Source organism: Neltuma alba, unplaced genomic scaffold (assembly GCF_004799145.2).
Source record: "Neltuma alba isolate B1F8T4 unplaced genomic scaffold, ASM479914v2 tig00012036_pilon, whole genome shotgun sequence".
NCBI classification, from domain to species: Eukaryota; Viridiplantae; Streptophyta; class Magnoliopsida; order Fabales; family Fabaceae; genus Neltuma; species Neltuma alba.
In genome coordinates this window covers 216563-234620 of record NW_021636601.1, presented here as the reverse complement: position 1 = coordinate 234620, position 18058 = coordinate 216563, and the positions used below count along the sequence as shown (strand labels likewise).

Genomic DNA, 18058 nt, shown 5'->3' with positions numbered 1-18058 from the left:
CAAGGATTAAATAACCTCACGGCTTCATTAAAAATAGGGTAACAAAAAAGATTGTAATTAAAACCTTGAAGTCCAAATAGTTTTTATCAATTCCCACACAACAGAGAAAATAACGCCATATTTTCAATTATATTATGAATTCCTGGTTTAATGTAATTTATGGTGTTCCACACACACATATATATCGCATTCAAGTTAGTATGATTAATATAATTTCATGATGTATGAAGTAGTATCAATATAAAAAAAGTTAAAAGATAATCATTGTCCACTGCAAGGTAATTTGTAAAAGTTAATAAAAGTGGCGCGTCTTAAAATCTAGAACTTTTATATGTTATTCTGAAAAACTAGGAAAAATCACAATAAAATGATACTTTAATTTGGAGCTTCAAATAGCCGTCTCAATAAGAGATATTTCATTTTAGAATTTAAAATTTGCTGAAATAACCATATTACCCTTATGTCATTTGTGTTTATTCAATGAAAATATTTTGAAAATAGAATATTATTTGCCTTACCAAACTTGTTAATATTGTTATTGCATAATTTGTTAATTAAGTTATTGGAGTTAAAAATTCTCAATATATTAGGTACTGAGAAATTTTTTAGAATCAAAATATCTCTGAAATCATAGGGTAAATAGTGTTATTAGAGTTGCTAATATCTTTATAAAAATTGTTAATTATATTGCTGAAGTTGAAAAAAATCCTAGCTTTACAATTTTTCAAAAAACAAATTGCTCATTATATTACCAAACTTGTAAATACCGTGTCATGATTTGTCAGCTATGTTACAAAAAATGAAAAATTCTCAATTTATTAGACACTCAGAAATCGTTTAAAGTCTTTACCTCTCGAATCACATGATGAGTGGCATTATTAGAGCTGTTAAAATGTTATAAGAGTTGTTAACCATGTTGTTAAGGTTAGATATAACTTGTTCTATGCAAGTTATGATAGGATTCTCTAATTATATAATTAAATGTATAGATGATTTTTTGGCTTTCACTTGAATATTAGAGTTTTTAAGAGATTAGTGGGTACATAGTAAATATAGGTTTGTATTTTGTTAAAGACTTTGATTCTAAATTTGATTTCTCATTTTCTTTATTGTTTTATCTTTTTTATATTAATAACAGAACTATTGAAAATATATTATATGCCTATATTTGCAAGTTTTGAGATTAATTTAATTATATAATTACATGAAAATATAAAAATAAATAGAATTTAGTCTATAAAAATTTGTAATTTAATTTGAAAATTTTAAAATATATATGTAAAACTGTGAAAAAAAAGGGATGGGATTGACATGGACGTGAGTTGGCTAAATGTCAATCTACCAAGAGACAGTTCGTATGGACTCTGACCCGCAACGGGCTGGCCTATAACTGATGGACTAACTCACATTATCAGCTCTATATTTGTTTCTGCGAAATGGCCAACTTGTTCAATCATAACAGTTGCAGTGGCAAGGAACTGAATTCGAACTCTTCAAGTCTGAAAGTGAGGAGTGAGGACATTGAGGACTGGAGAGCAAAGAGAGGAGAAGGAAAGGAGGAGGGCAAGAAAGAAGAAAATGATGGTCACTTTAAATCCAAACGAGGGAAAGAGGAATGGCGTTCATATTTACGAGTTATAGATGGCAAAGAAAGAGAAAAATTGAAGGGTAAAAAAGGCCAGTATGCCAGTCGGAAGTGAAGATACCAACGAGGAGCAAAGACAGACAGAAGAAGAGGATGAGAACCGGGGGGGGTGGAAACAAAGGAGAATTACAATAAGATTCAAAAAAAATAATTACAAAAAAAATTTCAGAAGTTATGATTTCTTATTCTGAAACTTATTACTCCTCCGATCCTAAATGTAAGACCCTTATATTAGAGTGTATAAAGGTCTTACATTTAGGACCGGAGGAGTATTATGAGTTTAGATTATTATTAAAATTTTTTAATAATTATTTTTTTTAGACCTCATTATAATTCTCTCGAAAATTAATCCAAACCATCTCGTTTGGCGGGATGAACTGTAGGCGCTCATATCTGCTGAGCATGTAATGTGGACTCCCATATGGAAGCCTTGTCTCTGGCCACTTTGAAGTTTGAAGGCAAAAGAGGCCAAGGGCAAAAAAAGAAAAAAGAAGGCAAAAAAGACAAAACCATCGCACTGCACATATTTTTCCAATGGGAATTTGTGTCTCACAGATCTCTCTCACATAGTCAGAAAAAGAAGAAAAAATGATCATTGCATTAATTAATATCTCCTTAATAATTCAGAGAAGTACGAGAGGCCCAGATTCGATGCGGAAAGAGATAAGGCAATGTTTTTTTTTTATACAAGATAAGTTATTGATTTTCTGCTTATTTGGGATCATTTATATATAAATACTTATAAATACATTTTATATAAGTTGAGATAAATTTCTTCTTACATACTTACATCTTATTCAAATATTGTTATTTGTCATTTTCCTTTTTCCTTATCTCTTCGTATACACACGCATACACGCACCTTTCTAGTGTGGTTTGTCTTCCATAATATTGTCACCTTAGAAACCTTCATGCCTATTTACATATCGTTAGTGGTGAATGGTGAAATGATGCTGTAAGTATTGGTTTCTACCATGAGAGGAGGTGCAATTTATCATAACGATGGAATCAATTGAAAGCCCCACTGGAGCTTTTAAGATTGTGAGAAACTAGTCGTTAGTATGATGGATTTTAATTATAGTATTCTAATAAATAATTTTGACTGGTTTGGGTGATTTTTTTTTCTGTTTACAATATATTAGTAAAAAAGCCAGCTAAGCGTGACTCTGTATTGAATTACGCTTTTAATTTATGGGTACATGTATTTGGACTGATCAAAATAACAGGTGATTGATTAAATTTTTATTATAACTTTTAAATATTTTATTTTATTTCAGATTTAGCAAGTATCGTTATCAATTTTTTTTTTAATTAAAAGATGATCAAACGCGAGAAAGGGGCTGGACAGCTAAACTTTGCCATTCCAATTTTGTCATTTCGTGTCGAAGGATATTTGCTATTATCTTGATTGTTGATTACATTCTTTTTCTGACCAAAAGATTGTCAATTACATTTCACGAATTAATCATATGGCTCAAGTCATCAACATAAAATTGGCAGCTGCCTTTCCTTTTATTGGCCAGTTCTATATATGTATAAAATTTGTAAAATTATTTTTTGGTTTATAAATATTTATCAGATTCTTTTTACTGAAAAAAAAATTAATGGGAATTTTTTTAATTTTTCTTATTAAATAACCAATAACCAATAACCAATAACCAATTTTATTGATTAAAACAAAAAGAGATAGAAGGTACAAAATAAGATTTTAAAAAAAAATGTGAAAAGATTGCCTAGGGCTAGGGGAAAGAAAAAGGTGGATGCTTAAAAAAAAAAAAAAAGAAGAACACATATTCAAATTTCAAAAAATATAATTTAAGAATACTCTGAGTTATAAAAAGAAAAAAGAAAAAAAAATTGATGGCCAACAATCTCATACGACTCCTCCTTATAAAATAGGTTGTGAGGTCTAAGTAAACAAAAATGAGAAATATAAATTGAAAACTTTAAATTTACGTTATCTAAATTAGATTTAAGCAATAAAGACCTTCCTGTGCTCATAGCTCCCAAAAATAAAAGAAAATAAAAAATAAAAATAAATGAATAAACAAGAAAAAGAATTTGGCATTAGCGTGGAAAGTAGAAACGCAAAGCTTTTCATAAATTGGTAACATTGACTTCACTCCAATCAACTTTTTTTTTGTTTTTGCCATCCACTCCAATCAACATCGATCTACTTATATACAATATAAAATGTCTAACAACCATACTAAAACTACTTCATGCCAATAATTAAATTGGTGCCCTTTGTTGCCTAGTAAAAATTGAAAAAAGAATTATCATATACATGACGTCTATATTGGGCCAAATTATATGCAGCATGCTTTCTCGTCCCATGATAAGTGATGTTTTTGTTGGTGAGATGGATAATTAATTTATATACATATATATTAAAAATCAATTAAGTTTGTTATTTATGATGAATATATGTTAGTTTTTCTAAAATAACATTTTGTTACGAATATAATAATATCTTTGTGGATATCCATATATCTCCTATTATTTCCTATTATCTTTATATCCTACAATTATCTCTTATTATTATGCAATCTGTAGATTTAATTACAGAGCATGTATCATGTATTTAGTATCTTAAATATAATAAGAAATACTTTGTTTTATTGATCTTCTCTAATTCTCTATTCTTCTTCTCTACTCTTTCTTTTGGTTTTATGACACATTTATACTTACATGTAGCACCTCTTGATGGAAACCTTCTTATTATGTGCAATTAATAAAAATATTTTAAAAAATTTATAAATTTGAAAGATAGAATATATTAAGTTTTTATATTTAGGATTTAAAAAAACCCTTGTTTAGCTCCTGTATCTAGGATTCAAGATGATACTACTCACTTACAGTTTGCTAGCTTCCTTTTTTTGGTGAACAGTTTGCTAGCTTTCTTAACTCCTTTTTAGTGTAACAGTTACTTACAAAACATAATTTAGTTTCTTCGCGTGTAATGTGAAAAATCTTCAGATCTTTCATGTAAAGCAAAATGGCGAAGCATAAGATATACTAATTTGTAATGGATGATAGATTCAAATTATTAAGAGGAGATCAAAGCAAAAGGAAACAAATCTAAAAAGAAATTTAAAAAAAAAGCTAGATATTCATCTTATCTACCTCAAAGATGATAAATTTAAGAAGAACAGTTCCCATGACAAAGAAAGAAAGAGAAGAGAGTTGCGAAGGGACGCAGATATGATATCGAGAGGAAGAGATAGTCATCAAGAGCAACAAGGTTTCTCTTTAGAATAAAATATATTGCCTTAACACAAAAGCATTGCAAGATCATGAAAATCCAAATGCATGACTGTCTCCACCACAACATTATTCATGCAACCATTTGTCCCTTTGGGCTTCCTTCAATTCATGATTCTTTTGCCAACATCTTCATCATACACCAAATAGATTATTGTCTTCTTTATATCAAACTTGTGTGCAAAAGTTACTTTAAACTCCACTTCATTCTCAGGCTCCAAATTAGGAATTATGCTACCCAATTCTTCGTCAGCAGAGGCAATTACTGTATCTAGCTTGTAGAATTCAATAGTAACTTTTGTGTGATTTGATACCAAGACACTGACAGGATATGCAGATGCCATGTTGTCCTCATGAGAAATATAGACAATGTATAGGATTAATCCTTTCAAGTTTCTAGAAGGAACTTGAGGAACCTTGAATAATATTGAGGATCCTTCACCATTGAAGTTTAGCCATTTAGGATAATTGTCTCCAGGAAGAGAACTGTCTCCAAATTCGCTCAATCCCTAACTCATCAATACGACACATTTCAAAGAGGAAATGAATTTAGCATGAGAATGAGGGTTTTGATATTTGATCAAATCACCAGATGTAAACCCACATAACTAATGCAGAGGTTAAAATTAATTGCACTTTCAAAACTACAAAGCCTATTTAGGATTTATTTGAAATGGTTTATAAGTAGTTTTTTAATAGTAATTTACCGAATACGAGGTAAGTATACGAGGAAAATTTTGTTTTGATTTATGTAAAAGTGCTTATAAACAGTTAAAAAAACATAAATACAAACACACCCTTACTTAGGACCCAAATATGTATGTCTGATATAACTAAATTGCACTAGAATTTATTACTAAATCAACATTCTTGTTTTGGATTTATGTCAAAATGAAATCAAAGTAAAAAGTACCATAAAATTTAAAAATGTGAATCATACAATAAAGGCATTACCAGCGATGCATCATATTCACTAATAATATCCTTTGAGTCAAGCATGAAACAATTATAAACTATTCATATCCTTTTCAAGTATATATATGTGCATGGGAAAATGCATGATTCAATAATTTTACACTTGTATATATGCTTCTACATCTGTTTTTGCACAAACTAGCTAGGTGCAACGCCTGAGAACCTTAGATATACTATTGACATATACGAAGTTGGAATAGCGAGTTGAAGGAAAAAGAAAATGGATGAGACATCTTACTGAAGGTAACCAAATTAAAACGATCATGAGTATTTTTGACATTTGAAATCAGTCCAACTAAAATGTAAATGATTTCACATTAAAATGTTAAAAATATTCGTTATGTATAAATATGTAAGAAAATAAGTGCTCAAATCATATTGAGGTAAATTATATGAACGAGGGGAAGAAAGGTTTAGAGAAGAACCTGTGAGATATGCTTCAAAAGTGTATCTATGTCCTTGTTGAACTCTCCTACACGAATAATTAGAGAACTCATGAAATTTTCCAACCTTGGCATGAGAACTTGCTCATGAAAGTCGACTGTTGCTGGAGTCTTTTTGCATGAAACTTGAGATTTACTGGAGCTTGATCTCATCATTGCACTACTTTTGGCAAATAAACTACGTGAAAGACCTTGGAATAAATATGGTATGCTCCAAATCAAGGACTTTGGAATACTTTTTGGTGACATCCAAGACCAAATGAGAGGTGGAAATACATTATGAGATAGTCCTTCATAGCCGCAAAGAGACACATATTTAATGCTTTTTGATCTCATCAATGAAAAAGGAACTTGTGTTATTGCAGTTTGATTTGCCATTAGAGTAGTCAAAGATTCCATTTGCTCAATATCTTCTTCCAACTTATCAATTTTTGAGCAACCATCGATATTGAAAGTTTTTAAATTCTTCAAATTGTAGATACTCCTTGGGAGATGGATGAGCCGTTCACAATCCCTTAGATTTAACAAGATAAGATATTTAAGACATCCAATGGATGAGTGAACAACAGATAAACTCTTGCAATCTTCAAGTATCAACTCTTCAAGATTTGGCAGCTTTGAAAAGTCGGGCGTTTGCTCCAAATAACAAGAATGACTAAGATTAAGAATTTTCATCCTCTCCAACATCTGTGAAATGAAAAATTTTATATGAAAACTTCAATATCAAATGGAAAGAATGAAAAAGGTAGAAACAATACGCATTATTGCTAATCCTAAACAACGAGAATAAATGAAGTACCTGGCTATCCTTCCATACTTGTATGAGACCACTGTATTTTAAGTCAACAGCAATTAAATTTTCCTGACAGAAGTTCTCTGGCATGTAACTTAAAGGAAACCCATGCCAACGTAGCCATCGCAAGTCTTTTGAAAGATACTCATGGTCCCCAAGAAGTCTTACATGATTAAGTTGAAGCAACTGAAGTCTCTTCATCTCCTTGAATGCTTTAGTGTTGAAGGATAAGGTATTGTTTCTTGATAAGTTCAAAGCCAGCCCCTTAACGCTTTTAGTTCCCTGCAAAATAGTGAATAAAAGAGAATCAACTTTTAATATTTAAGTAGTAAATAGAAGAGGTGGGCATTTTCAGATTGGGAGAATAAAGGAAAAGGAGTAAATTAAATCTAAATTTCACCTTAGGAATTTTGATTGAGAAATAATCGGCATAAAAAAAATTTAACTAGATCAAAGTTGAAAGGGAATTTTTTTTCACTTTCCTTTTTCTTTATTCTTCTCAAGACAAATATAGTCACTTGACTTAGTGCACTCAATTCATTAAGAAAAGATCTTACCATATTATTTTTCAACACATAGAGGACCTCATCATAAAACCACAATCTGCTACGTTCTTCAGGTTTTGGTGATGTCTCACGAATGATCTCTCTTCCCATATCACATAATAAACTATGCATACCAAGCTTGTTATTCTTATAAACTCTTATAAGACTTTGCTCTATAAGTCGTGTAATTCCAATTTCTGCATGAAGTCCACACCCATTTAAAATTTGTGTAACATAACTTCTATCTTCACCAATAAAGAAACAACAAATGTCAAGAAATATATCTTTCTCCATATGATCACTCAACCCATCATAACTTATTTTTAACTTTTCATATATATGATCATTTGGAATTTTTTGTAGCTTTTCCAAAACACTCTCCCAAGCAGATATTGCTCTATCGAATAAATATGAACCAAGAACTTCAAGAGCCAATGGCAATCCTCTAGAGTAAGCAATTACCCTTTTTGAGAGTTCAACATAATTTTCTATCGGATTGACCTGCTTAAAAGCATGCCAACTAAAAAGTTCAAGGGATTCAAAGTCCTCCAATTCTTTCATATTGTATACTTTATCCACTTGGAGAAGATCAAGTAGATGCTTATCTCTAGTAGTTATGATTATTCTACTTCCCGGAGCAAACCATTCACGACTTCCACATAGAGTACTAATTTGGACCGACTTATCTACATCATCAAGCACAAGAAGTGCCCTTTTATGACAGAGCCTTTCTTTCATCACATTTTTGCCCAATCCATTGTGTTGTAGTCTTGTTATTCTTTCTCTTGAAATTCCTGCAAGAAGTTGTTCTTGTAAATTGATTGGGCCATTGGCTTGCTCCCAAAATTTCCTCACATTTTCTAGGAAAAATTTTCCCTCAAAATTTCTTCCCAATTCATTGAAAATGGCTTTGGCAATAGTTGTTTTGCCAATACCACCCATTCCCCAAATTCCGACCATGATAATTTCATTTGATTTACCACTCAACAATTTGGTAATCTCTTGCATACGAGACTCTACTCCGACTGGGTGATCAGCAATGAATAAGTATGCTTTATCATCTAGTTTCATCATGACACTTTCAACAATATGATTGATCAAAGCTGCATCATTTCTGTAAAAACACACAAGAGTGTAAAAAAGTGAAATTGTAATAGCCCTGAAAAATATAATAAAACCTAACTAATATTTTTATTATAGTGGATTGGTGGCAAAGAAGAGTTTCTGGTTGGGTGGTTTTGAAGGCTTTTGTGTTATAATTATTATTTATTTATTTATTTATTTATTTCAGATTTTTAATGCCAAATTACCAAAATGTCCTTCAATTTGAAAAAAGGAGAAGAGAGGAAGCCAAAAAGGAGAAGAGCAGCATCGTTTTTTTTGAAGGGGTTGATATCAGGAGAGAAAGGAGCAGAGAGAGGGGAGAGGCTTCCAGACTGTCAAACTTGAAACCTCATCTCGTCACCCGTGCTGCCGTCTTCGGTGCGCGTTGTCGTCATCCGTCTGTTCGCCCGCCGTCCTTCCCCTTCTCTCATGAATTCGAGTTGCTGCTGCTTTTCTCACCTTGTTTGGCCTGGCCGTTCCCTTGGTTTGCTTGGTCGACGCCTTCAGCAGATGCAAGGAGGAGAGTTGCTCATTTTGTTTCCTTCTTTCTGGCTGTGATTGTGGTGTGCGATTGAAGCTGGGGGTGTGCCGAACGTGCAAGCCCTTTCTTCCTCCTTTGTTGTTGCTGAATGTTGTGTGGGTGTGGGTAAGATTAATCTTCTCTAGTCTTAAAATTTTGTGACTCTTTCCCCAGCGTGTTTAGGCAATTTGTTTTTTTTTTTTTTAATATATGCGCTGTGACGCAACTGCTCTGTTTATTTTCCTTTCCTTTATGTTTTCAATGTACTAGTAGGAAATTTGGGGATTTTGGTTCCATTGGTGAAAAATCAGACAGCTAGAATGTTTTATCATGTTGGATGATGACTGAAATTGTTTGAGTGAATGCTCATATGTTATGAAGCTTCTTATATGGATATGGGTAATGGACGCTTATCAAATGTTTGTTAAAATGTTTGGATGACCGAAAGCGATGGACGCTTATCAAATGTTTGTTAAAATGTTTGGATGACCGAAAGCGATGAGCAAATAAAATTAACAATTAGCCGACACGGTATTTTTGTTGGATCAATTAAAAAAGAGGGAAAAAAAAACTGGTTAAGTATCATTATACCTTTTCATTGGTATACAAGTTTGGATATGTTTTTGAAATTCCGTTTAACTTTTGGTGAAGGGTTATTTTATTGAGATTAATTTTTCCTGGGCAAGATGATGACAATGATACAAAGGAGTTAATCGTTGCAGAAAAACTTAGATTGGGTGGCTTGGATTTGGAGTCCTTGTGTCTGGCCAAATAGGTGGGTTTATAGAGTTGGTAAAGGAATAAAATATAGTCTAAACCTTTTATTAGATTTATAGCCCAATGTATGATTTTTTTTATTTTTTAATATATACATAGGTGATTTTTCTGAATTTTCATTTGTTGTCCTGTATTCGGTCAAAAAACAATTTGTTGTCCTGTATGTCCATAGTTTTATGTAATTAACTTTCATATTCTATGGAGTTTGTTTGGTTAGTCAAACTGGCTTTAGAGTTAATAAATAGTGCTTGCAAGGGTGAGGAATGCTTAATAGACTCTGTGACTATATTGTTTATAAAAGGGATGAAAGGTCACGTTTTCCCTTTTATTTTAAATTTTTGTAGTTGTCGTTGAGATTAATTGCTGGTAGGCATAAGCCGCAATCTTTATTAGCGACCTGTAATAATTTTTACAATAAAATTCCTATTTTTTGTCACATCAACTACTCAGTTTTCCTAAGCATTATTTTATCAAGGTTATTTTTTTTCAATTTGACCATTCTCATTTTCATTTATTTTATTTTTAAATGTTTTAACTCTTGGAAGAATACGTTCTCTGTTTATATAGAACAAAAGTTCTACTTGAGCATATAAGTATTTTGCATTTTGTTTTAATAAATGTTCATGCTTAGAATTTGAAAGGAAAGTTTTGTACGTTATTTAAAAACCTTCATGCTGGGGTCTCCTTTTATGAATTACGTTTTAAGAGTTTTTGTTATCAGTATTATATATATATGCATGTATTTTAAGTTGCGAGTGGTTAATTGACCCCATGCATGCTTGTAGATGTTTTGTGTGGACTGAATACAGAACACTGGTCGCTAACAGCAAAACTTTTAGCCCGTGGTGTGCTGTGATTAACATTGAGCTTGCCTAGCCACGCTTGGTATTTGTGGTTTTGGCTGTGGTCGTACTGGTTCACTATGATTAACATTGAGCTCGTTTGATATTCGTGGCATTGTTCCTGTGTTTGTATTCGTGGCTTCAACCACGCTTGTTAGTTGCCATCGTGGACTGTGTTCATGCTTGGTGCTTGTTTTGTTAAAGTCCTCAGTAAAACAAAAGGGGTTTCTTTTTATACTATTTGGTGAACTAACTTTGTATGATAAAATTTTTCTTATGTTTTCTTTTATGTTTTACAGGCTTGTTCAAAAATTGGAAGCATCTACAAATTATTTATTTTATAGAATTATATTTACATAATTTATTTTTTCATCAATTGTTTTACTTTATTTTCGTTAATGAGACCTTATTCGCCAGTAGATTATTTTGGTCTGAGATAGTGCAGTTGATCTTGTTACTTTTGATCATCACTAAAGATCCTTACCGCTGGCTTGTAGTTGAAGTGTCGCTTGAAAGGTTCTGAATTTAATGTAAAACCTTAATTCTTGTACATATTTGTGAATCTTGTTTTAGGTGCTTATTGTGGTCTATAGGGAGATGTCTATCCTCTTTTATCATTTTGAATGGATGGATATATCTATGTATTGTTGTAGAGTGGGGCTCCGTATATATTGTGCTATACTTGCAGGCTATTTGTAGAATTTTTGGGGTGTTTGACTAGGAGATTCTGCTGAGACTTCTATTAACGACTTTGCATTTTAACTATAAGAAATCTGATCTTACCTGATTTAAAATTTATACATGCATGCTCAAGATTATTATAATAATCATGATAATATAAATGGTATTTTGATTGTTGTGTCAAGTGTGTAATGCGATGTTTTAAGGTTTGAGGAATGTGAGTTTCACTCCTAAATTTTTGTGGTGTCATAGAAATCATTTGCAAAAGGTCTTTATAAATAACCAAAACAAGTTAATTATTATAACAAGAATATAATATGGGCTTCAAGCAGGGAAATCATCAAAACTCGAAACATAAACAAGGAGATAACAAATTTTTCTAGATTTGTGTGCGTGTAGAGGGGAGGCTAGCCGAAGTTCCAAAGTTTCTATGCTTTGATATAAGTAATTTCAATTTACTACTACCGGTCCAAAATTTAGGAGCTACTGAGCTAGACTACAAAAGGTTCATGTTGATCCCTGTGAGACCTTAATCCATTTTACCTTACAAATTTATAATTTTTTTACTCAAAGTATGCCTATTGCTTGCACATGTTGAAGAGCTTATAGTTATAGAATATCCAATGCACATGATTAAAGAAGGTAATTTAGAAAAACTAAGACACATATGTTACAAATAATTAATTTAGCCAATTTTCTTAATATAAATTAATTATCTAGCTCTTAATATTAAGTACTGAAGTAGTATTGTTTATAGACAGTATTATTATATGCTTACAAAATAGAAAGAATGTGACATTGAATATGATATTGTTAATGGGATGCTATGCAATCATGAAAGGGAAGGGCAAGTAAATTAATGACCAATTTTGAAAGAAGTGGAAGTAGTACTAGAAATGGAGATGGGGAGGGAGTGGACTTCTAGAGAACGATTGATAATACGTCTATGGAAATTAGATATAGTTTTTAGTCAGTGCATGTATTTATATTTTATGAAAAATTTAGAATTCCCTTGCAGTTTCTTTTAAATCCTTCTCTTATAAACTTGAATCACCGTTGACCTCTAGAAGTGTAAATTTTTTTGAGAATCCAAAGTGGTAGACTCAAGTAATAGAAGATTACCTGTAATTGTACGAGTCCCAGCCGGATATGTTGGCAGCTGCAGTGAGCTCTCTTCTCCAAGTTTGTTCTTTTCTAGTTGAGATTCTAGCAATGAGTTCATGAAATGCTTTTCCAAAATTGCCTATTTGTTTTCTTACTTCAAATGCTTGCACATCGTAGAATACAGGCATGATTTGTTGACCGTTATGTCTGTGACACTCCATAATTTTCTCTAGTTCCTCCAAGCACCAACTAGAACTTGCATAATTTGTTGAGAAAACAATAATTGAAATTCTAGAAACTTCAATTGCTTGCAAAAGTGAAGCCGAGATGTTTTTCCCCTTTTTGAGATTGTCGTCCATGAAAACCTCCGAGCCAGCATTTTTCAAAGTAGCATGAAGATGACCAACGAAAGACTTGCGAGTATCTTCACCTCTAAAACTTAAGAAAACATCATTAGCATATTTGGGTTGAGTCTTAGGAGGATTCATTCTTTTTGCCATATCTCGGAAATATTCATGCATTTCAAACTTGTTATTCTTGTCTACCTTTAGAAGGCCTCGAGCAATAAGCACACTTATGTCAACTTCGGCACAAAACCCATACTCATTTAATATTTCTGTCACATGTTGTCTGTCTTTACCAACATAAAAGGAAGCTATCTCAAGGAACACATCTTTCTCAGAGTTTTCTAAGTACTCATAACTTAGTTGAAGTATCTCAAGTATTGCATTGCTCTTTAATCTTGGAAGTTTCTTAATCAAACTTTTCCACTCTCGCAATGTCTTATCAATCAAAAGAGATCCAAGGACTTCAAGAGCTAAGGGTAACTCCCCACAAAAAGTAACAGCTTTCTTGGAGAAAGTTATGAACTCATTTGGAGGATTTAACTGCTTAAATGCATGGCAACTAAAAAGTTCAAGAGATTCATTTTTGTCCATCTTTTTCACTTTAAAGTGATTATCAACTTTAAGTTGATCAAGAATATGCTTATATCTAGTGGTGATCAAGATGACACTCCCTGCTCCAAGCCATTCACGACTTCCACACAACAATGTTATTTGGTCTATTTTGTTGACATCATCAAGTACTATAAGCACCTTTTTCTTATGTAGTACCGTCTTTATCTGTTTGACTCCCATGTCAACGTCATGTATCTTATGTTTTTGATATTTCTGAAACGTTTCAGATACATCAAAAATTAGTTGCTCTTGCAAATAAACTAGACCATCTTCTTTCTCCCCCACATCCTTAATATTTGAAAGGAAACTTCTACCCTCAAACCTGTTAGATATTGCACTGTAAACAGATTTGACAATAGTTGTTTTACCAATTCCTCCCTCCCCCCAAATTCCTATGATTCCTACATTTTCAACAAAGTGACACAATTGAAGCACTTCTTTCACACGGAGCTCTATCCCCACAGGATGGCGTGCGATGAACAATAAGGATGTATTGTCTAGTATTCTCTTGATGGAGTTAATAATAATCGCATTATTGCTGCCAAAAAGAATTAGAATCAGGAAATATTAAAAAGGTAAATTGTATATTGTGCATCATAACAAGTGCATGCGATTTATATCAACTTTATCAAAGAAAAAGTATATGTGCATGATGCTTATAGTACTTTACAAATTCCTAAGACATATAATTGATTTGAAGCATATATGATAAAGACGATAAATCTTGTAGTAGAAGAAATTAATAGATAGCCGTTTCATTCTGCCATGGCGCATCAAAACATTAGTTGAAAAGGTGTTTTTATTTTTTTGGTTTTTTTGTTTTTTAAACCAGAGATGCATGGACTACTATTGCAGAATACAGGTAGCTAAAAATGTCACGGCATTCTGCTAAATATTCCGGTAGCTAACCTCAAGAAATAATGTTAGTCCTTAAAATTTTATTTTCTGAGATATAATCTGAGTGCTTATAATTTGACTTAGTTAAAAAGATTAAGATGTAACTGGCATCTTAAATTAATTTTGAAAATGCATTCAATGCTTTAAAATATTAAGGCTTTATTTGAGATTACGTTTGAAATTATTTATAGGCATGCTTTTATTTTGTATTTTGCAAATTATTATTAAAAAGTTGTTTATGAGTTATTCTAGACAGCCCCTAATTAAGTAGTCTAATTTTAATAATGTATGTATATATTAATAAAAAAACGAGATAATGAAGTCCCAAAAAAATAATTATTAATTTTTTCAATAATAATCTAAGCAGGTTATAATGTCAAATTTCAGAATAAAAAATGAAGACTTATTTTATAATAATTTTTTTGAGACTTTATTCTAATTCTCCCAAGAGCAAGGCTTCCATGCCTATGATCTTGAGAAGTAGATTTTATTTATCTAAAGTCTCACAAAATATTAAAATTACTAGTAGGTCTCAAAGGACCTTAGAGTATTATATTCTAATTGTAAAATGACACTACTATCTCTAGGATTCCCAACTCACGTTTTTTTTACCATTGCGATTGACAACCTCAGCGATGACTATTAACAACCTAATGAGAAGCTGTTGACAACCTAAGCAGTATCTGTTGATAACTTACTTTATAGGATCACATAACATCCACATAACAGTAAATTATAGTCAAATAGTAAATACAATAATTTTAACACTAAAATGGGAAGCTTTCAAAGGCATTAAAAACTTTAACTAAATCCAATAGGATTATAGTAGAATTTTAATGTGGAGATCCATTGACAACCTCAACGATGAGTATTAACAACCCAAGGGGAGTTGTATGTTATACTTTTTAGTTATAATTTGATCTTATGTAGAGGTTATATTATCCTATAAAGTTAGTTGTCAACAGATACTGCCTAGGTTGTTAACAGCTCTCCTTGGGTTGTTAATACTAACCGTTGAGGTTGTCAATGGATCTTCGTATTAAAATTCTGCTATAATCTTATTGGGTTTAGTTAAAGTTCTTAATGCCTTCGAAAAGCTTTCCATTTTAGTGTTAAAGTTGTTGTATTATACTATTTGGTTATAATTTACTCTTATGTGGAGGTTATGTGATCTTATAAAGTAAGTTGTTAGCGGATACTGTTTAGGTTGTCAACAGCTTTTCATTGGATTGTTAATAGTCGCTGTTAAGGTTGTCAATCGCAATTGCAGAGAAAATGTGAATTGGGAATCTGAGGGGTAGTGCTGTTATTTTACAATTAGAATATAATACTCTAAGGTTACTTGGGACCTGCTAGTAATTTTGATATTTTATGGGACTTTGGATGAATAAAATCTACTTCTTAGAACATGTGCATCATTTTCCCATTTAATATCTACAATTTTATCTATTTTATTAAATCAAAGGGGTATGGTGATGACGGATGGTGGAGGAAGAGGAGTGAGAGGAAGGGATGGAAGCCTTTTTTCCCTCCTTAATATATATTACCTCTGATCCTAAATATAAAATTTCGTTTGTAGTACTACAATCGAAGTTTTATATTTAGAATCGGAGGTAGTACTACATACATGCATGTCAAATTTTAAATTATGTATAATTTCTTTAAAGAACAATAAAATACCCATCAGCTCGTCTATGGGTGACATTGCTTCACTTTGAATATTTTAGAGGTACAATTGCATTTATGAATACTTTAAAGCGTTTGGTGCATTTTAACCCTAATTAAAATTTAATTAATACAGTTTAGTCTCTATTATTTCCACCATTTGCATTTATTTTCCAAAATACAAAGATAAGCATTTTAATTTGTTTTACAAAATTAAATAGTTAAAATTGTAGAGATCGAATTTTATCGAATCAAAGAACATGAATTAATGAATTTGAATCAAGTTGAGACTATGAGAATTGAATTAGACCAGATTAAAGTTAGAGTTTAAATTTTAATGGTGTTAAAATTATGAGAACCAAATGATTGCTTTTTATCGAAAAGATGTAGAATAATTTCGTGAGGATAATCGGTCTTAATGTAATTATAAGCTGGAGCCTTTAAAATGAAACTTTAGGGGGGAAGAAAACAAAATTTGCTGTAACTTGAGAAAAATAATTTGAGGAAAATAATGATGCCCTTTTGGACGAACCACTAACACGAAAAAACCAACTAATTGTGGTACGAAAATGATGTTGAAATCTTGATAAATTAGGATAATTTTATATCAAGACAAAATATATGGCCATTGACATTGTAGGAATTCACAAGATATACATACCTGGACCATTCTAGATGTGAGAGTTCCCAACGGGGCAAGGATGTAATTTGGGCGAAGTCTCTTCTCCATCTCATCTGCTCTTTTTGGGTCACGCATGTCCCCTTCACAAGTCCTTCAAAAGCTTCTCCAAATCTTCCACTCTGCTTTCTTACTTCCCACAGATTCACATCATAATAAATTGGCAATACCACCTGACCCTTTCTTCTGTGACACTTCATGATTTTCTGCAGTCTCTTCAGACGCTCTATGGAGTCTCCAAAATCTTTTGTTAGCACTATGAGCGAGGTTCTAGACTCCTCGATGGCTCTCAGTATTGCTGGCTTGATCTCTTTTTTATCATCATCGTCGATGAATGTCTTGATTTCAGCATCCCTGAGAGAGGATTTGAGAGACCTAATTACGAAACAGTCGATAGATGAACTGAAGAACACGTCATAGTTCCATTTAGGTTCTGAAGATGAAGGTTGGAAATCTGAAAACGAAGACATTGGTGGCAAGAAGAGAGGATATATGGTAATCAAATCTCTGCTAATGGATTGATTAGCTTCATCAATTCCTACTATGAGGAGACCAAAAGATTTGATTACGCGGTCTTAATTCGGAATTGGATTCTCTCCAAGGTAGTGGAGAGAATCCAATTCCGGGGTGTTTGGCAATTTTTTTTTAAAAAAGTACTTTTTAAACCCAAACCATAGTTTGAATCAGATAATTGTTAAACACCTGATTTTTTCAGCAAACCAGGTGTGGGTCAAAGCCAAAATTTTGGAGCTCCAAACCTAGATTTCAAAATAAGCAGAATATTTTCGTTTTGGTTAGAAATTTTGGATCGTTGGTGTAATCATTATATTCTATCAGAAAACATCCAACGGTGTATGACAAAAAACGCCCTTATATTCAATCACAAGCTTCGCCTCTTCTTCTTTGAAAATTCATTCTGCCTTCGCTCCTTCTCCTTCTGAAACAAAAAACACCCTCATATTAATTATTTATGAATTACATTTTTTATATATTATTTATTATGTTGACAAAAAATATATTATTAACAAATTTATTAGTTCAAATAAAAATATCTTATAAAATCTATCTTTTATATAATTATCATATTAACTTATGTTCTTTTCAGTAATTTGTATATATAAAAAGTGCTTCTAATAACAACTATCCAATCACTCTCACTTTATCA

The 18058-nt window shown here is 31.9% G+C and overlaps 2 protein-coding genes and 1 long non-coding RNA gene across 3 annotated transcripts; 1 reads left to right on the top strand and 2 right to left on the bottom strand.

Annotated features, from left to right (window-relative positions):
• Positions 1-4875: 4875 nt before the first annotated feature.
• Positions 4876-14152, bottom strand: LOC114721411 (TMV resistance protein N-like). Its single transcript, XM_028907235.1, has 5 exons — positions 12712-14152; positions 7678-8779; positions 7127-7402; positions 6310-7014; positions 4876-5418 (listed from the first exon to the last, which is right to left on the bottom strand). Exons 1-5 carry the CDS (start codon positions 13830-13832, stop codon positions 5014-5016), a joined length of 3609 nt encoding a protein of 1202 aa, XP_028763068.1. The 5' UTR covers positions 13833-14152; the 3' UTR covers positions 4876-5013.
• On the top strand, positions 9056-11714 carry LOC114721412 (uncharacterized). The gene is made up of 2 exons (XR_003738082.1): positions 9056-9415; positions 11345-11714. It is a non-coding gene; the product is annotated as an uncharacterized LOC114721412 (long non-coding RNA).
• LOC114721419 (disease resistance protein RLM3-like) lies at positions 13969-17363 on the bottom strand. Its single transcript, XM_028907242.1, has 3 exons — positions 16876-17363; positions 14058-14190; positions 13969-13974 (listed from the first exon to the last, which is right to left on the bottom strand). The coding sequence occupies exons 1-3, from the start codon at positions 17361-17363 to the stop codon at positions 13969-13971; spliced, it is 627 nt and encodes a 208-aa protein (XP_028763075.1).
• Positions 17364-18058: the final 695 nt, after the last annotated feature.